We start from the raw sequence: 21,517 nt of genomic DNA, 5'->3' as shown, positions 1-21,517 counted from the left end.
GAGTTGTAGGATGACAGTATCATTCACCGACACAAGACTAGCGGGAGTTGACCCAAACCTTCTTAGGTTGTTGGTAGCCTTATGCCCGACAGCGCGATCGATCCGTGGACAACTACTTTTCAAAATTGATAAAAACAAATTTGATAAGAACATATACACCTTTTTCTAAAACAAAAATATATTTTTCACTACAAACAAAATTGATACAACCCAAATTGATACAACCCACTTTGCATGTTTGAAGCCCATGTACATGCTGAAAATATAAATTTTAAATATATTTTAAACATCGGTTGTCCACCTGTTGATCACTTGTTTAGGCTAAGGAGTATCCTCCTGAGTTAGGTTCGATAAGACACTTTTCTAGTTGAGTGGCGGGCTTTATACATCCGGGTGACGGAGTAGCCTTCGACGACACTTGAGTATTAATATTTAGTTGAGCCTAGCCCCGATCAGAGTGCTTGCGTTCCCCTCTTTTCCGACTTTTTTATATGTTTTCTTAGGATCTTTTTGGATAAAACACTCGTGGTCTCTTTTGCGGGTATTCCCGTGTTTTCTACGATTTTAATCGATTTGTAGATTCGCCGATTTCCTCGCATTTCTCTTATCGTAAGTCTTTTGACGATCTTTCTCGAGATTTCTGGACGACGTTTCTTTGTTTTCGTTTATATAAAATATTTCAGCCTGTTTCCTCAAGTTTTGTTGCTTGTACCCGTTGCATCAATTACACTTAAGGAACAACAGATCTCCCAGGTATACAGGTCTGTTTTATGTTTATAGCATGTTATTCTCTTATAATCACTTCCCTGTTGTACCTTTTACTTTTCTTTACACCGCATGTTGTACTGTTTTCTTTATTGCATACTCTACTGCTTGTCTTGTGCTACATATTCTACTGTGATGCTATACACTATACAACTTCAACATGTTATCTATAAAAATATTTAAAGAACTACAACCATAGGGCTGCTGGATTTGACATCATAACCGGACACCCTAGAAAACGTAAACTCGTCACGACAAGGAACTTAGAACTAGCGCGGTGGGCAGCACGGCCATCTTCAACAACAGAACATGTCTTCCCCAGTTAAACCATTCTTTTCATAGAATTAAAACAACAATCCATAGGATTTCGAGGTTGTTCGTCTAGCGCAACATAAATTCTCAACATTTTCTTTAGGCATTTGTATAGCTCTGCTGTACGATCTAAGCCCTAACTTGTTTTAGGATTCTGAGGTTGTCGTTCGTTACGACTTAAATCCTCACATCTCTCGGGCAATTTGTGCGATCGTTTCGCACGAATGTAAGCCCCAATTAAATAAAATTGGCATAATGAAACATTTGAATAATTTCTCCTCAAAACTGAAGCCAAACCATAGGATAGAGTGGGAAGTTACCGAGGATCTCTTCTGGATCTGTGGCGTCCCCTAGTTCTTCTTCCTTTGGATTCTGTAATAAATGTTCCAAATTTGAGCCATTCTCCTTTCACACCTCTTTGTCCAATTTCGTTGAAAATTTCGTTGAAAAGTTCGTTGAAAAGTCCCATCCTTTTGAAGTCCTTGAAGATAATTTATCCTGATTTTTATCGAGAGTATTCTTAAGTGATTTTGAATCAGTTCAATACTTCTGATTCATAAGAGCTTGCCCTTATAAGAAGCTTTTTCGAACCCAACTTAAAATAAACCCTATTTAATTTTTCATATTAAATAGGGGAATTTGTCGGCAAATAAAACAGTTTTGCAGACCAAACGGACGTCATGTATTTCTTAGTTTATTTGATCGAGTCTCATCCTCAAGTCTTGTGTTTATCTCTCGGGATAGATACAAGGTTTGAGGTAAAACGCTCTCTCATTTAAACTATGAAAAATATGGGGTCAGTTTGAGTTTCATATTTGATTTTAAACTTAAATTTATTTGTAAATTAAAGCGTCATTCCGAAGTGGGCGACGAAATTTCGATTCCGGCGACCGACAACTTCCTACGGGCAACAACTCTCCCAACCCTACATTTTATCGCCGACAAGACTCTTTTGTAGTAGTTTTCCCTAACAGCGAGCTGTCATAATGATATTTTTTTAATAGTAGATTTTTCTATTTTCTCTCAAATTTTGTAGCTTTTAATGGCCTTGATGGAAGTATTTGGGAAAATATTATGTTAGAAGGTTGTAGATCTCGCCAAGTTGATAAAAATCAAGCTCTTATGCACAAAATTTGGATCAACAATGATAAATATATGTCCAAAATATTCAGATCTATAATAGAAAATAAAAGATAAAAAAAATTGTTAGGAATTTTTTTCTTTTGGAAAATATGAAATTGTAATAAAATTGAAATTTTGACCATGTAAGTGCTAATTCATTTGATGAATGGCAATCTAGTGTTTTTGATTTATTTTGATTATGAAATAACAAGCTAGATCCAAGGAACCCCATTGCTTAATCTAGCATAAAAATAGAACATTAAAAAAATTATAAAAAATAATACTTGCAGATATAGGACCAATGTAACCTACTATAAAATGAATACAATTAAATGATTATATCGGTAATTCTTAAAATATTACTAGTGAATAATGACGAACATATGACTACGATTGAGCACAAATACAATAGCATGACATGATGACTGCGAGATGGTTAATATATTATCATTTTAATCACCTTAGATATTTAATTCAGATAAACATAAAGAATAATTAAAAAGACGTGAATGATCTAAATAATGGATTTAAGGTATCAGTAGCAAAATGGGATTTTTTGAAGTTGGCCTCTTTGAAGAGCTCGCCAGTATTGATATTTTATTTATTCTTCAGATTTTCTAAGGGCAATGAACTCAAAATTCAAGTTGTCTTTCACTTCGGAGTAGAAGTACACAAAAGTATTGACACTCGATAAGATTATTTTCATTCAAGAACCAAGTGTTTAGTATTATTAGAAAATTTTTATTTATAGGAATGAGCGGGACATACCGAAATATACAAACCTACTTTCGAATTCACTTGCACCACCAAATTTTTGCCTACCATTATTATTTTCAATATCTATCATCATGACAATATCCATCATTACTATCATATATATATATATATATATATATATATAATCTTAATTATAAAAGATCTCTCATGGGCTATGACATAAGAAAAGGCTAAATACATATTAGGCCCAAAATATTATATCATGACAGAAATCTCAAACAACTCAAATAGTTCAGTATACATCCTTATATGTTTTAGGTACATAATTTACTTTTGGTTAATGACGATAATGCCCTACAGGACTTATGTATTTTCTTAAAATATTTCTTGTAGCTATTAATTTATAATGTATACTTTCCTCTTAATTTTACATTTTTGCCTGCTTATTTACGATCTTCAAACTCATGATCACACAATTAATTAGATCTACGGCTTTAATTTGACTTTTGGATTACGTTTAGTCAATTTCATTATAGTTTAACTAATTATTATGCGTGAGGAAAATCGGGATGTTTGGATATATATTTGTTTAATACTTTAATTTTAGTTGCGTATTACTTCAGTGAAACTTTGAACATTACTTTAAACATCATCAACTCATGTATATAATTTCATGACATTTGGAAGGCTCTACATTTTAAAATTACATTTTTTCTTCTGATATAGTAAGAGCCATCCATTATAAAAATTTGGTGTGTTCTGATGATAGTGTATGTATATTGTTGCATTTAAAGGTAGTAACCTAGAGATATAAATGGTAGTATGTGTGTGTGCTTGTGTTATGGTTCCATTCCATGCATTTTTTTTCTTGCACAACAAATTCTTGCAACATTATTGCCACACGCTATTTTTGACATCTCTGTCAAGCATGAGATATATTATATGCGAATAATCTAGTTAAACACATTTTTACGAACTTTTATCTTGATTTTTATTTATTAGGATCTTGTAAAATAAAGTTAGTCTTTTAAGCCCGTCACAAACATATGTTAATCTTTCTATAATCATCTAGTAGATCCATCATAATTATTAATACTATAGTGCCCATAATCTAATTAATCAAAATAAATTATAGAGCTTCTAATTAATTTGATAGATAATTAAAACATTATAAAAAAATCTATAAATTATTTAATGCGTATTTTTCTTGTATGATACATTTAAAACCATATATTCAACATAATAAGCTAAAGGTTAAGATTTGGCCATCTTATGATGACTCAACCTTTTCTTTTCCCTAATTTCAAACAACAATCATCTTCACATCTGATGAGTTAGGAAGTTCAGTGAGATAAACAACTTTAATATATGGTTTAACATATAAGAAAATGAGAGAAATTTGCTTGCTTATTTTTTGAACGATTATGAATATGAATAAGCATAGATATAGCTAGCTTATGTAATTTATCTTAAATCATGTTATCCTTTGATAACCACATAAGTAAATGGCACAATAATAAATAATAAGCATGAATGTCTGCAAAAACTAAAAGTCTACTATTTAGTTACAAAATATTTATTGCTATGTGATAGTCAAATACTAGTATTCGATTAGTTAATCTACTTTCATTTTCTGTTCTCATTCTTTGGTTAATCTAAGAAGTGTTATATAATGTATTAGAATATTAAAATAATAACGACTATCCCTAGGTTTTATTATTATGCAGATTTTCTTTTATTTGTTGTTATTTGCTTTCCTTTTTTCCTTTATTCTGTTTTTATTTCTTTCCTACTTCTCTTTATTCTGGTTTTATTTCTTTCCTTATGAGTGCCCCTTGTAATTGAGTTTATATACCCCTCTTTCTATTAACAAGAAATCCTGCTCTATTCTCAAACCTATACAGTTTCAGAGCCAAGGATCTAACCCTAGCCGCCGACTCTTCCTGAATTTTTTCTTGCTGACAGCATGGTTTCTGTATGTTTCCCTATTGTTGGCTGTTTTTTGCGGCAGTTTTTTTGTCTCTTGAAAAGTAGTTTTTTGATGTAGCCATCTGTTTTTTCAGAGTCTTCCCTGCTGTCGTTTTCTGCTTTTTGTAAAGGGGTTTTTTTAACCTGCTGTCGGTGCTCCCAGCCGACTATTTTTTCCTGCCATCGACTGTCCCTCATGCCGGTTTCCCTTGTACTATTTTTCTGTCTCGCGTGGAGGACCTTTTATTACCTGCTGCCGGTGTTCCCATCCGACTGTCTCCCATCTGTGGATTTTTATTTGCCGTCGACTCTTTTTCCAGCTGTCAGAGGTCATTGCCGCCAGCCAGATTCACCTGACAGCCATTTTCAGTCTTCAGTGATTCTCCTATCAAGTCTTCAGGATTTTCTCAATTGTCGGTAACCTACAAGCCGAAATTCGACAATATCTCAAAATCCTAACCAAATTTCTTTTGGCTCGGTCGAAATCATGACAGACTCCTCTAGCACTGAGCCATCCTCATAAAGTGTTCTTGATTTTGCTGGAGGATCGACTCTAACCTCCCTTCCCGTGCAAACGAGAGGACCGTAAACCAACATGAACTTTTTGATCACAACTCACAAATTGAACGACGTTAACTTTCTCCAATGGTCCCAAGTGGTGTCCTTATTCATCAAAGGAAGCGGGAAATTCAGTCACCTCACAGGCATGATTCGTGATCCTCCAAAGACTGACTCGGTATATTGAGCTTGGGAAATGGAAAAATTCATGATCATGTTGTGGCTGATCAACTCCATCGAATCGTCGATTGACCGTTCATAAATGTTACTTCCGCTACTGCCCTTTGGACGACAATTCGTGATACCTACTCGGATGTAGGAAACTCCGGCCAACTCTATGAGATGCCTAAGAAGATTCGAGAGGTCAAATAGGGATTAAAGACCGAGACCCAAGACTACAATGACATTGTGACACTATGGATGTAATGTTTCATGTGCTACGACTATACTTTAGGACTCTCCAACTGACCTTTCTTCCAGAAAATTGTAGAAAAGGATCACATGCTCCAATTCATGGCAGGCCTCAACAAAGGCCTCGACAAAGTTCGGGGTTGTATTCTTGACCGTGATCATCTTTCTTCCGCTCATGCTGCCTTCGCTAAGATCCACAACGAAGAAAGCTAGAGACTTATCATACTTGACACCTCCACCCCTTCAAGTGAATCATCCACCTTGGTCTCTAATAGTGCTCAGCCTTCTCGAGCAAGTCACTCCTTTGTGATTACTGTCACAAACCCAAACACACTCGTGACAAGTATTAGAAGCTCCACGGAGAACCGACATACGAATCCTCTGATGCCAAGGGTCTTACTACAGCATCAGAGTCTACGACGGTTCAACTGGCTCCTACCCAGAACATTCTGGAATCCTTCGACTCTCTAAAAAGTTAGATGAAACACTTAATCAAACTACTTTGATCCAATCAGTTCTCTGCTAGCCCCTCGATCTCACACTTTCGTCAAGGTAGTATCTCTAGGGCACTCACATCTTTTTCTTCTCTATTCTGTGGATCATTGATTCAGGTGTCACAGATCATATGGCTGGATGCTCGCAAGCTTTGTCGGCATATTATTCATGTTCTGAAAAAGCTACAGTCATAGTTGTGGATGACTTCTATAATTCCATTGTTATTAAATGGTCTATTGTCTAAAGATCGGTCTAATTCTGAAATTTTTGTTACATGTGTTGAAGTGTAACTTTTTATCTGTAAGTAAGTTGACACATGACATTGATTGCGTTGCTTATTTCTCTCATGATGCTTGTGTTTTTCAAGATCCTCGTTTGGGGAGGATGATTGGATTCATTAAGCGGATAGCTGGACTTTACTACTTCCAAGAGAAAAACACGGAGAAGGACATACCAGTTAGTAGTTGTAGTCTATTTCGAGTTATTGAATGCCCAATTATATTGTTGCATTATCGTTTGGGTCATATTAATATCTGATTTTTAAAATATTTATATCCATTGATATTTTCTAATCAAACTTTTTCTAGTTTCAATTGTGAAACATGTCAGTAAGTCAAACATCATCGGGTTTATTACTCAACCCACACTTACACATCTTTTGCTCCTTTTTCAATCATTAACAGTGAGGTATGAGGACCCTTTGCATTGCTAGCTATACCAATAAACAGTGATTTATTTCTTTGATTGATGACCACACTAGAATGATGTGAGTCTATATTTTAAAAGACAAATTGGAAGTTGGTGTCACTTTCCAAAATTTCTACACCTTTATTTTGACATAATTCAAAACTCTAATTCAGGTCCTTCGAACTGACAATGATCGTGAGTTTTTTAACTCTATCATGGTAAGTAAGGACATCCTTCACCATAGTTCATGTACAGAAACTCAACAAAATGTGGTGGCCGAGAGAAAAACTGACATCTTTTCGACGTTGCTCGCTCTAGTATGTCAATCTAATGTCCCGAAACATTTTTGGAATGATGTCATACTGACTGCCACCTCTCTCATAAATAGTCCCCTTTAAAATTCACAACTTCCAAACCCCCTTAGTGGTCTTGATGTCATGCTTTTCTGCCAGTCGGGTTTTCTCTACTTTAGATCCCAAAATAATTGAGTGCACAACCTTTGATCGGAACACTAACTCTACTCAAATTAAAGTTGATCCCAAATCTATAAAATGTGTTTTCCTAGGATACTCTGCCATTCAAAAAAGGTATCGATGTCTTGATCCTACCACAAACAAAATTTATGTGAGTGTCGATGTTTCCTTTTTTGAAAGTGTTTCTTATTTTATTAGCTCGAGCTTAAGTGAGGGGGAGCTAGAGTTCTTGGACACTATTCCTTATCCTATTGCTATGGATGTTCCTCCCATTGTTCTCGCCATTGAGGAACCACTACTTCCTGTTGTTCCACCATCTCATCCTCCCACTCTCTGTGTATTCACTGGGCACTCTTCCCGATGCCCCCACTCTGGAGCCCGCTACCTCCTTGCATGACCTTGAATCCACTCCTAGCGACATCATCAACACTACTACTCCAAATGAGGAGGTGAGTTCCCCGAGTAAGATACGCAATCAAGCATGCTCTTTCTTTTTCATGGTAAAATATGTCTCTTTCCACAGTTTATTGCCGACCTACAGAGCATTTGCTACTACCCTCACAGATCATTAGATCTCAGCTACTATTGAGTCTGCACTAGCGTATATGGCCTGGAAAGTTGTAGTAATGGATGGAATGAATGCCCTTCAACATAACCATCGTCGTAGATATTTCTTGGGGTAAAAAAAAACAATGGGATGCCATTGAATTTTTAGCATCAAGTTCAACTCAGATGACTCCTTTGAATACCATTAGACATGGTTGGTTGCCAATGGATACTCGCAGACTTACAAAGTTGATTATGAGGAGACATTTGCTCCGGTGGCCAAGTTAAACACCATTCGGGTCCTGCTATCTCTTGCGGTGAATCTGAATTGACATTTATTTCAGCTCCATGTCAAGAATGCGTTTCTGAACGGAGATCTTAGAGAGGAGGTGTACAGTCTGTTCCCCTTGGCTTTGACTCTGCTGCCTCCCCAGGACAAGTCTGCCGGCTGCGAAAATCCCTCTATGGACTAAAGCAATCCCCACAGGTCTAGTTTGACAAGTTGACAAATGTAGTTGTGGGTCATGGTTTTATTCAGACTCAATCGGATCTCTCTTCTTTCGACGTTCATTCAATGGACATATTACTATTCTTATTGTCTATATTGATGATATTGTGTTCTCGGGAAATGATCTACCGGTATTAGAGTCTTTGAAAGACAGTCTAGCTTTGTCTTTGAAGTGAAGAACTCGGGATCCCTTTGATGTTTTTTAGGTATGAAAGTTGTTCTGTCATCTCAGGGCATTTATTTGTCTTAACACAAACATGTGATTGACCTGTTAATAGATAATAATCTATTTCTGTGCAAACTGGTAGTTGTCCTAATAAATCATAATGAAAAATTATCTGATGTTTTCAATGCAGACTCTGTTAACAAAACTTACTACCAACATCTTGTGGGGAAACTCATCTACCTCGCCCATACACTCTCCGACATATGTCATTCGGTTGGTATAATAAGTTAATTCATGCATGACTCCTATGAGCACCATCTCCACGTTGTTAACTGAATTCTATACTATTTAAAAGGCACACCAGACTCAGATTTATTTTTCTCACACTACACCTCTTGTTCAATTGTTGTTTATACATATGCTGTATAGGCCAGATCAGTCCATGATCAACGATCTACCTCTGAGTACTGCTCATTTGTATGAGAAAATCGTGTCACAATGAAAAATAAAAAACAGTCGGTGGTTGCCCGAAATAGTGTTGAAGCTGAATTCTAATCTATGTCCTTTGTGATCTGTGAAGCTCTCTGATTACACATCATGCTCCACGAACTACGCATGCCTACCTCCGACCCTCTGCAGTTGTTTTGTGATAATAAGACCCCCTTTAGCATTGCCTACAACCCAGTTCAACATGATCATATCAAATATATGGAAATTGGCAGACACTTCATCTAGGAAAAACTTGAGTCCGGGGAAATTTGTATTTCTTTTGTGCTCTCTAGTGGCCAATTAGCGGATATCCTCACAAAAATCCTTTCTTGGCCACTGCTCGATGACTTCAAACCTAAGTTGAACATGATTAACATCTATTTTTCAACTTGAGAGAGAGTATTGAAATATTAAAATATTAATGGCTATCCTTAGCCGTTATTAGTATGCAAATTTTCTTTTATTTATTGTTATTTGCTTTTTTATTTTATTATGTTTTTATTTCGTTCCTACTTTTCTTTATACCGTTTTAGTTCTTTCCTTATGAGTGCCCCTTATAATTGGGTTTGTATACCTCTGTTTCTATCAATAAGACATCTCGCTCTATTCTCAAACCTGACATAATGTTTGTCTAGGTTTCGACATATTTTGATATCATAAGGGCATCATCTAGTCCGTCGGTCCTATCATTATTAATAAGGGTTGAACTTGTCCTAATATAGCAGTTATTAATAGATCTTTGATCTTGGTCTTCAAGACTAATTTATCATTGATCGATTTTGTGCTGTTTCGGCATGGCAGATGTTGAAAGTCGAAAGCCTCTTTTGACCTTTATGCGGCCAATCTTAATAGAATTTGTACAACTCTCTACATAGGTTATCATAATCTACCAACCTATCTCCGTGATATGGCCTTATATAGGCTTTCTTTTTATCATTTGTATCATGAGCATTCTAGTTAACATTATTATGCACGTGCTATTATGCTAGTAATTAACTTGTATTAACATGCATCGAAGTCATAGCATAATATGTAAAAGCTCTGATCTGGGTTCTTTAATTTGTATCATAAATTATTAAACAATTTAAAACTTGAATTTTATCAAAATATTGTAAAATTGTTTTGAATAGGGGATCATATAAAAATGCAATTGACTTACTGACGTCATCTTGTCATTCTTGATATGAAGAATTTAAACTAGCATACATATTCCAGTCTAATAGAATTGTAGGGATTAAAAGCATTAGGCTTAAGAATAATTTGCCTTTATATTTAGGGATTGAGCATCTCACCAAAAACGTTGGATCCTTCTTAGAATGGATTTCCTAAGCCTTAGTCTTTCTTAGGAAACCTAATAAAATAACAATTTCTTCAATTTATACAAACTCTTAATTTATGAACTCATTTCTTCAATTTAGGGATTGAGCATCTCACTAAAAACGTTGGATCCTTCTTAGAATGGATTTCCTAAGACTTACTCTTTCTTAGAAAACCTAATAAAATAACAATTTCTTCAATTTATACAAACTTTTAATTTATGAACTCATTAATCAATTAAATAAACTCTAAATAATATTTTTATCTCAAAATGATTTATGCTCATTAAGTATTTAAGCCTACCAACTTTATGACAAACTCAGTCTTTAGAAAAAATGATAAAGATGGGATTTAACCTCACTAATCTAGCTCTCTTGTTCTTTTTTCCCATACGGCCTTGAATTTTTCCCTGCTCTCTATATCTGCTTTGAAAGAGTAATAGAAATGAATTGGATGGCTGGTTGTTAGTGCTTGAGGCTTGAGTTAATAATATATAAATAATTCTATTATATATAAACCTAACGTTCTGTTATAAAATCCTTCACAGCCATCAAATATTGCATCAGCTAATGAATTTTATGCCAGTGTAATAGTTGGATCTACAAGAAATCATATAAACAATAGCATTAATTAGACTTTAGATAATTAATTAAAGGGGCATTTACATAGATACCTCCCATTTCTTATGTTTTTACATATCTAACACCAAAACTTCACTTTTTACATTCATAGCACCCAAATCTTTCATATCAGATAAAAAATACCACTATTTTAACTTTAAGAGGTGAAACACACCTTTTTATGCATAGGTAAGGTAGCAAATATTCATAAATATATAAGAATTGAGTGGTGTGCATGTAAATTTTCCTTAATTAAATTAATGAACTGATTTTTTAAAGGCTTGTGTATTATATATATGTGTGTGTGTGTGTGTGTTTGTTGGTGTGTGTATGTGGAATGTTTTAAAAATGCTTTTTCGCATTCACTGATGTACGAAAAATTGGGGCATAAAATATTGGAGTAATTTTTATTTTTACCTTTTAATGTTCTTGAGGTTTCCATTATGGATGCTCTCTCTCTCTCTCTTATATATATAACCATATTTTCTTCATTGCTTATCCTGACTATGTATATGGCTAATATTAGTTTTAGTAATCAACTATCTTTTGTGCTGTGTGTTTTATATTGTCCATGATTCAATTTGTCATCACATCTTTATCATGTTCGTTACTCATGCCAATATTGCTGCTTCGTAGGTTATCCTTAGGCCTCATATTGAGGCTACGACTATTGTCACTTATGTCATGAATTTGATATTTAAATGTATACCTATCAGTGAACATCATCAACACTTAAACAGTTTTGGAACTATTTTATTGTTCCAGATTTTGTTTCTGATTGAATTGCTTTCTTAGTGTGGCTTGCTTGATTACAATGATACTCATTTTTTTCAAAAGATGAAGAGAAAAATTCCAAAAGAAATTGCTGTTGATGATGAAATTTTTTTTCTCATAGCCATCAAAGCAAGTGAACCTAAACCTAGAATCATAGTGATCTGAAATGTAAAACGTTAATGCATTCTAGCTTTGCACGTCACTGCCCATTTCTAGTACTTACAAATGCAAAAGTTAATGTAAAAATTTAACCAGGATAGCTCTAGAAGAGTTGGTTGTGATCATTGGCCAATGCTTTAATGTATTAATCAGTCTTCACTAATGTATCTTCTCATTTATCAGTTCAGTGACAGGTTCTTATCTGTTTTCCTTGATTTTATTGTCATAATTTCTATAGGCTTTAAAAGATCTCTACACCCATTTAACTCCAATCCAACGCCTAAGTATAGCTCGCCATCCAAACAGGCCTACATTTCTTGACCATGTTTTAAACATTACTGAAAAGGTAATCTTCTTTCCTTATGTTATGTCCGTTCTCCTTTTTCAAGGGTATCCTTATCATTCTATGCTTACTGATATTTGTTCTTTGTGTTGTCTAGTGGGTGGAGCTTCATGGTGATCGTGCAGGTTATGATGATCCAGCCATTGTTACTGGTCTAGGAAGTATAGATGGAAAAACTTATATGTTTATTGGCCATCAGAAAGGAAGGAATACCAAAGAAAATATTCATCGGAATTTTGGAATGCCAACTCCTCATGGGTAACAATATATCATTATGGTCATTTGGCACGCATAATCATTTACCACTGCCTTGTTCTGTTAACTACTAGATAAGAAAAGGTATAAAAGAATTTCACAAGATGCTTTTATTGTCTACAGGTGACTCATCTTATGAATGATAAGTTTATCTTAGAAATAATTTTTTTAACTTCAACTCTACAATGCACATGAAAATAATTTTACAGTTTGCGTAGTATCTAAATGAGCAGTTTCCTTATTGATTAGAATACTTTTGAAAATCAGTTTTTCCATCATGCACATGAACTTAATTTTACAGGTTGCATAACAGGTTGCATAATATCTGAATGAGAAGTTTACTTAATGACTAAAATATGTTTGGAATTAAGTTATTCCATTGTGCTTCAAATTTTAACTAGTTAGTTTGGCATATCGAGCACATTTGAAATTAGTTATCCTGCAAAGGTATCGGAAGGCTTTGCGCATGATGAGATATGCTGATCATCATGGATTTCCTATTATAACATTTATTGATACACCTGGTGCATTTGCTGATCTCAAGTCTGAAGAACTCGGGCAAGTAAGTGGCTGTCTGTAGTATCATGTAGTGATTGTATCTCACAATTTTTTCCCACAACTATAGAAAGTGAGTTTGTTCTTTGTTTCTATTCACATGCAGGGAGAAGCAATAGCTTACAACCTGAGGGCTATGTTTGGCTTGAAGGTCCCAATAGTCACTGTTGTTATTGGTGAAGGTGGATCCGGTGGAGCTCTTGCAATAGGTTGTTCAAATAAGCTGTTCATGTTAGAAAATGCTGTCTTTTATGTTGCCAGGTAGGCTAACAGATCTAAACAAAATTTATCTAAATCCGCAGTAAATTTTCATTAGTGGATGTATATTTGAGTCTTCAATTTAGTAAAATAAGGGATGGGTATTAGACATAAAATGGTACATACTTGTATTGTACAATTTTTTTTAGGATTTGAAAAAAACAAATATATATGTAATGTGTTTAACATTTTCAAATAAAAAAGTTATAAAAAGTTAAAGTTAATAAAGTTAGTTGTAAAGGCCTAAAAAAGAAAATTGGTTGAAAAGAGAGAGATGATTTGATGCAGGAGTTCCCCACGGTACCTTTTTTTGATACCTTTGCTACTGTCTCATTTTCTGCGATTTTTGCTAAAGTCCAGTCCAGTGAGCTGAACTGGATGTGGAAATGCTTATTAGTGACTTGGGACCGGCCAGAACACGGAATTGAGGATTGACCGACCTCCTTACGTGGATTTGACACCTCCTTTCAAAAGTGGGCTCAGTCTTAATTACCTAGGGCTTACATATTTCTATCATGTGTTTAGGTTTTTCAGTTTTGCTCGGCTTCGGGTGTTTTTCTGCTAGGGTTGTATTTAAAGGCGAGAAGCTGTTCTGACTATAACTTGTCTGAGGTGGTGTCTGTCTCCCAAGGTTCGAATGGTTCCCCAACTGTAGTTTGATCCCGCGGGGAAGTTTATTCTCGATTTTCCTTCTCCCACAATCTTTATTTCTCCTCTGTCCTCATTATATTTATTGTCGCCACTGAAAAACAACCCCTCTATTATTTTTCTTGAAGCCCACAGTCCCTTGCTACCTCCTTTCTCCTTTCCTTACCTTCCCAACCTTCCTTACATCCGCTCCAACCTTCCGCCGCCCTTCCTAGACTCCCTCAAAGCCACCTAACCTGTTGTCTTGCTTTCAGACAACTCTACAACCCTCATTAACTTTGTTGTCGCTACCTTCCCACCTAACTTCCGGCTTCCTCGCTGTTGTCTAGTCATAGGTCAGCCTTCATCTGACTGCTGCTCGACTACTCAACCCCCATGCTTGTCAATTTCCTCCTCCTTGAACCACGTCCACCACCTTTGAACCTCGCCGTAGTGGGGTATTTATGTTTTTATCGTTTTTTTTCTATTTCAATCGATTGTTTGTAACTGCCTATTTGAATTTCAATAATACATTATTATTTTATTATGTTTCGGGTTAACTCCGGTATCATTTGATATTAGAGATAGCCTAACTCTAATATTATTCTCGTGTTTCTAGCATCCCCACATCTTCACCCACAATTTTTTCTTTCCCACCCTACATCACCATCACACACCTCAGTCCTCCTATCCACACCCAAACCCTAATCAGGCTACCGAGGATATAAGTGTTGGATGCTAATCGAGCGTTTATCATGGAAGAGATACAACGACAAATCCGTAGAATGATACAACGGCTTGATGAAATTGAGGATAGAAGACCATTCATAGGGGTCATCCAAACTCCATTCGATCCCAAAAATGAAGAACTTAAAATTCAAAGATTTGACCTGCAATATCTAAGAAGTCAGGATTTTAAAGTAACAGTGAATTTGCTACATTTTGATGTTCACTTAGATCTTGATAAGTTTATCGAGTGACTTCAGACCGTGAAATTTTTCTTTGAGTTCCAAGAAATCCCGCCAGATAGATTGGTGAAGTTAGCCGCCAACAAGCTAAAGATGAGTGTATTCTTTGTCAGAAAATTTAAAGCAAATACACCAGTGTGAGGAAAAGAAAAGATAACTACCTGGTCCAAGATGAAATGAAAGTTGCAACACTAATAACTACCAATTCATTACATATTGAATGTTCAGACCCTAGCTTATGGATAGACCACATCATCAGAGGACTACAACATCTTAAAGATTGGGTTCAACCCCAGGATCTTATAGTCAGAGTACACCCAGAGAAACATCCAAGTTATCCCTGTCCTAGGAGGTACTAGGCCAGAGTGGAGAATAGGTGGAACCAATCTTTATTTCCAAATCCATCCCAGTCAGGAAATGTTTCAAGTGTCATAGATTTATGTATACCGAATTAAATTGCACAACTAGGAGAGTGATCTCTTTCACAAATCAGAGAGCAACTGAATAAATAAATAGTGATTCAGGAGAAGATGAAGCATGCAGAGGATTATCATCTTTCAACCAATGAGGAAGAGAACATTGATTCTAGTTGAATTCAAAAGATATTACAGTTCAGTTGACAGTTGTTGTTCTAGGAGGTAGTGTGCCCGAGGTGATGGATGTTCATGCAGAGTGTGAGGTTGTGGTGCCTCGAGCTATCTTTTTGCAGGCATCGAGAGGTGTATTAACAAAATTGGAATTGGATGTCCAAAAGGGCCATGAGTTTGACGAGCTGATACTAAAAACAGAGCAACTTCAAAGAAGAGTATTTCAAAATTTTCAGATAATTAACTTACCTTTTGAGTTGGCCCTAATGAAAGAGGTCCAACATATCAGAGACAAGACTCTTTTATGCCACTTTTGGAAGACTATATGGAGTCAGTTGTGTGTTAAAATTTGTTCACCAATGTATCCCCGACAGTTGATCAGGCGGGATGGATGAACCACAAGATTGGAAATCACCTTAAAATCTTTGAGGAAAAGAACATTCTTTAATGTGATCTAGTTCCTATCAGAGAAACAAATGTCTCTCCTGAGTGGTTGCTAGTGAAAGTGACTCAGTCTATTGTAGATTTTATTCCAAAGTTGATTCCTCCTGAGATACTTGTTTATCAGATACATCCAACCAAGTATGAGAAGTTGGAGATGCAAATTATAGATTTACTTGCTCGGGATTGGACTTGTGAGAATCTACGTTGTTATGCAGCTTCAGCTCAAGTTATGTCAAAAGTGGATGGAGGTTTATTCTATTAGGATGTGGTTTTGAATGACAACTCCCACAAGATTGATCTATCAGAAGCTTGCAGGATTGATTTATTGGAAGCTTGCAAGACTTATGCTACCTTTAAAGGGACTGACTTGAATACTATTAAAAAGCAGAAGCTTCTACTGATGAGGCCAAAGCTCCCTCAACTCTGGGGGATTGACGCGAGTGCTCTCTGCAATACCGATTTCTGCTACCTTTCCTATAGTCTTGTTTTTTGCAACCTTTGCTAAAGTCTTGCGAATTGGATCGGAAGCAAAAAAGCTTCTAGCTACCTAGGACTGGTTATAACATGGAATTATGGGATGGCCGACTTTTCTTATGTGGATTTGGTGCCTCTTTTTAAAAGTGGACCCAATTCTAATTACCTACGACTTATATATTTGATTCATGTGTTTTTTCGAATTTGTGTGTTTTTGTTTTGGAAAACACTCGACTTTCGGTGTCTTTAATTGAGTTGTATCTGAGGATGAGAAGGTCCTTCGAGTATAAATCATCTGAGGTTATGACCATCTCACAAGGCTCGAATGATGCCCCGACTCTAGTTCTATTTTGTAGGGACATTTATCTTTGATTTTCCTTGTCCTACAACTTTTTTTTCACCTCCGCCCTCACGTATTTGCTGCCGCCATTGGAAAACAAGCTTTTACTTTTTTTTATGCAGCCCACAATCCCCTCCCTACGCCTTTTCCCTCCCATTATCTTCTCAGCCTTCCTTACAGCTGCCCCAACCTATCGTTGCTCTTCACCACCGGACAACCGTACAAGCCCCACTCCCCTTTCTGTCGCCACCTTTCCACCCTTTTCCGGCTTCCCCATTGTTGTCCAGTCGCAGGTCATCCTTCTCTAGCTATTGCTCGATCACTCAACTCCTCATACCTCTCAATTTTTCCCTCAAACTGCAACCATCACCTTCAATCCTAACCTTAGTGAGGTTTTTATATTAGTGCCATTGTTTTTCTTATTTTAGTTGGTTGCATGTAACCACCTATTTGAATTTCAACAATAGTATAATCATTTTATTGGGGTTTGGGGTAACCCTGCTATCATGACTGAATTTAATTTAAGTGATACTGTTCTAGGGTTTCTAGTAGCTGTGAAAGCTCACGAAAAAGTGGTAGGTAAGTTGATGGATGTCGGTGGAAATCCGATGTGAAGGGCGGGATGACAACGAATCAGAAGCAGAAAATGACTGTGATGTCCCGTTTCAGATACCCGGGGAGAGGAAATGAATAACAGAAGAAATGAGTAGTTGGGAAACCGAACAGAGGGGAGAGGAAGTGAGGGGTCAGAAGCCAAGGAGGCTTTTTTTCCAAAAGATAGACGCGAGAGGCGGGAGCTCTCATGTGTGCGGTCAGAGAGCAGAGGAAGGAAAGAGAGGCGTTGCAAGTTTTCCTAGCCGAGGAAACGATGTAGCGGCCTTATGCGCTGTGCTCAAGGAAGAAGAGGATCACATTGTTGTTTTGCTTCATCGAGCCGCGACAAAAGGCAGAGGAACGAAGACGACGTGCAAGGCTGATCTACATGTAGAGGAAGAAGAAGCTCTCATGTGCGTAGAAGAAGGGTTCGTGGGCATGGGATAGTGCTCGACTGGGAATAGAGAGGTAAAAACATAACTCTTTTTTACCTCTCTCTCTCTCTCTATATAGGACTTTTAGTTAGAATTTCAGTTTTGAGGGGAATAGGAGGTGAAGTGTGGAAGCTCAAGCAGGAAGATTAACCCAAGCAATAATGAAAAATTAATATTAAAAAACAAAATTTAATAGATAATTAAAATAATTTATTAAAGTTTTGTAATATGAATTATAGACATCAATTTTAGAAGAGTCGGCATCAAGACAAACCAAATTAATTTTCATTGAGATAAGTACTCGTACTTTTAATTTATGATAATATTTTGGTTCTTTTCAATTATTTACATTAGTTAATGATACTTTTATTAGCTTTATTTTGATATATATATTCTTTTTTTTATTGGTCACAGTATTATAAATGTTTGTAGTTATTTACTATCATGTATCGATAAATAGTAGATATAATATATTGAATTGAATTTGATTAATACATTAATAATAAATTTATATTGATTGTTTGTATGTGCATGACTGACTATGATGAAGTCAAACCTTTATAGAATTAGCGTGGGAACGTTAAGGTACCCTTGAACGTAAATTAAAAATAATATTGACATTGAAGTATATTAACCGGTACAATTTTTAAACAGTGTTCTTATGACGGTTGGACATATATATAGAATGATATAAGTATGTTATTGATATAGTAAGATTCATTGAATAACATCATATTTTTAAGATATCAAATGTTTTTATTGATTTATAAAGTTTTAATTTGCATGCATATTGCTATCTTTTCTCATGTATTATTATAGTTTGAGTGTGAGTGTTCATCATCTTTGTTTAACTCACAATTGTTTTAAACTAACTTTTCAAGTAAAATTAACTTATTAAAAAATGAGCAACCGAAGAGATAATGTTTATAGAAGGTTGAATAACCTGTAATGAGGTAATTTAATTTAATCAGTGGTTCTTTCATTTGCTAAATGTTAAATGAATATAGAAAACTTAGCTCCCACAGTCCGACCGTCTATACCCATATTGGTTAAATCCAAGCTCCAGATCAGGTCGTGAAAAAAGTGGTATCACATACAAGGTTGAAATTAATTAATGCAATCTTGATGACAAAGCCAACTGGGTAATTATAAGAAAATTTTATTAATAAAAATTATAAATTCAAGTTAACTTAAATTAATAATTATATTCATTCGTACATAGTGATACTTCCAAAATTATAGAAGAAGGGCCTGATAGAAAATGAAGTATAACCTACTATAAGTGTGAGCACAAATGTCTGGACCCAAATGATGGCGGCGATGAGTTTGCTGAGTCAGGAGTCCAAATTGCACCTTATCAAAAGTGATGCACTTGTTGTGGATAAGTACTTGAAGATATTTCAATATTTACATCCATTATTGTTTAAGGGAAATAAAGATTCAATTGAAACAGAGAATTAACTAATGTGAATTGAGAAGATATTAGATAGTATAGCTTCCGGATGAAACAAGAGTGTCATTAGTTACATTTGTGTTGGATGAAGAAGATGAAATGTGGTGACCTAGGCAACATCAGGATAAGTTAGGGGACATACCCAATATGATGGTCAGTTGAGAGAAGTTTGTTGAGCTATTCAGAGAATAGTTTGTACATCTTTCTGCTTGAAAATAAATGCAAGACATGTTCAAGTTGGGCAGATAGAGAAGACAGGCATGTAGTACGAAACGAAATTCACTGCATTATCAATGTATGTGCCACAATTGATCACTGTTGTAGAAGAAAAGTGCTATAGATTCCTTTCGAAATTAAAAGATTCAATTGGACAGCTGTTGGCACCCGTAGGGATTGATGAATACCCTGTATTAATGGAATGAGCTAGAAGAGTGAAATTTGATTGCCGACTTACTTAGAAGCATAAGGAGACTCATAAGTGGAATAATATTGATGAAGGAGAACATGTTGATCAATCAAAAGGATCGAATGGGAAAAAGTCCAAGTTCAATTTAGGTGGATTTAGCTAAGGTACGACTCAAACTACTTTAGCCACTTATGCCAAATGCAGAAGAAAATATAAGGGAGAGTGTTAATGGCTATAACACATGTTGTTGGTGTCGTCAACATGATAATTTGGCAAGATATTGTCCATATCTTGGCCAGAAGAACGTTGAAGATCAGAAATCAGGTCGATATCCTTCACAAAAGATTGCAGGTGGGCAAAAAATGATAGAGTATAGCTTCAACTCCTACCCAAAGTCAACCAAGCTAACCTGTAAAAACTCGGATATATTCCATTACTCATAGTGAACCTAAAGAACCTATTGCTGCTGATGGTGATGAGTTTTGATGAGTTTGACATTTTTTTATATGTGTATTTTTCTAGCATACTTTCTTGCTTTAGTAACTATGTGTTATGCAAACTATAGTTGAGTCGTCTTATATCGAGTATTTACCTCTCAATCAATTCCATTAATAGTTATTGATATTTTTAAATTCATCAATTTATGACAATTTATTGTTCATTTTTAGTAGTTCTCTAAACATTAGGTACCCTTATAGTAAAAATTATATATATATATTATATCAAAGAGAAAAGATACAGATATGTTGTAACCACTAGATCTGGGTAGGGAGTTTAGCAGCATACTGAGATGTGGGCTTCCGTCCAAAAGTATGGACAGTCATCTTGAGAATTACTGAGACGCATCATTCCTTTTCTTCTTCTTCCTAAAATTGTAAACCTGTCAATCATCTGCCAGAGGTAGTCCTATTGAACAGTAGGTGGATCTTTGATGGAGAGCTCACCCCGGGGGGTATGTTGATCTGTAAACTAATGATTTGACTCAGTCTGTAACACACCTTCTTGACACTCCTCCAGAATTTGAGTACCCTTTTCTCTCGCAATAGGTGGTTCCAAGATACTTCGACTATCATCTGCTACAACAAAATTCGTAGTGTTTGTGATCTGAGGAAGAATTGCCTCAACAACAATAGGTGAAAACTGCTGATCTGGTTGGTGAGGAGTAGCCTTATTAGTTAGATTTTGATTCAATATTTCTTGAAAATTAACAGTTTCTGCTATATTTTCCTCCACATGGATGATGTTGTTAGGACCTATCGATCTCAAATGTGGGTGAAGCCTGAATCATTTGACAGGGGTGTGCCCAAACAGTTTACAGTGATTGCGGTAGTAGGGTCTTTGTTCTGCAACAATTAACTGCAAATACCCATTGTGGGCAGTACCAAGCCATATTTCGTTCACATCAGAGAGTGTGATATCCCTGGGGTGTGATTTCCCTTTCAACAAGAAATCTTGCAACCCAAGGCCTGATGATTGAATGTGGGTGTATCCAATTTCATAGGTCTCCCTAGTGCAGCTCCAATAGAATAGAGGACTTGGCGATTGAAGTAGTGCAACTTTAGGCCAGGTAGTTTAAACCAGATTGGAACTATAGGTGATTCTTGGTTAGGGTCAAATTCAAGAGACCACTTAAGCAGTTTCATATATTTCTCATGTATTGTCATAAACTTTTTGAAAAATATTTTGGCGTAG

At 35.8% G+C, this 21,517-nt stretch overlaps 1 protein-coding gene across 1 annotated transcript in view; it reads left to right on the top strand.

Annotated features, from left to right (window-relative positions):
• Window positions 1-21,517, top strand: part of LOC110018587 (acetyl-coenzyme A carboxylase carboxyl transferase subunit alpha, chloroplastic-like) — a 98,724-nt gene that overhangs the window by 39,070 nt on the left and 38,137 nt on the right. The window contains exons 4-7 of the mRNA XM_020715935.1: window positions 12,326-12,433; window positions 12,528-12,688; window positions 13,133-13,247; window positions 13,347-13,501. Of these exons, the coding sequence (XP_020571594.1) occupies window positions 12,326-12,433; window positions 12,528-12,688; window positions 13,133-13,247; window positions 13,347-13,501 (539 nt within the window). The remainder of the gene's footprint in view (window positions 1-12,325; window positions 12,434-12,527; window positions 12,689-13,132; window positions 13,248-13,346; window positions 13,502-21,517) is intronic.

This window comes from Phalaenopsis equestris, unplaced genomic scaffold (assembly GCF_001263595.1).
Source record: "Phalaenopsis equestris unplaced genomic scaffold, ASM126359v1 Scaffold000025, whole genome shotgun sequence".
In the NCBI taxonomy this organism is placed as follows: domain Eukaryota; kingdom Viridiplantae; phylum Streptophyta; class Magnoliopsida; order Asparagales; family Orchidaceae; genus Phalaenopsis; species Phalaenopsis equestris.
Note: the sequence above shows the minus strand (reverse complement) of the source record. Positions and strands in the feature narration are given on the sequence as shown.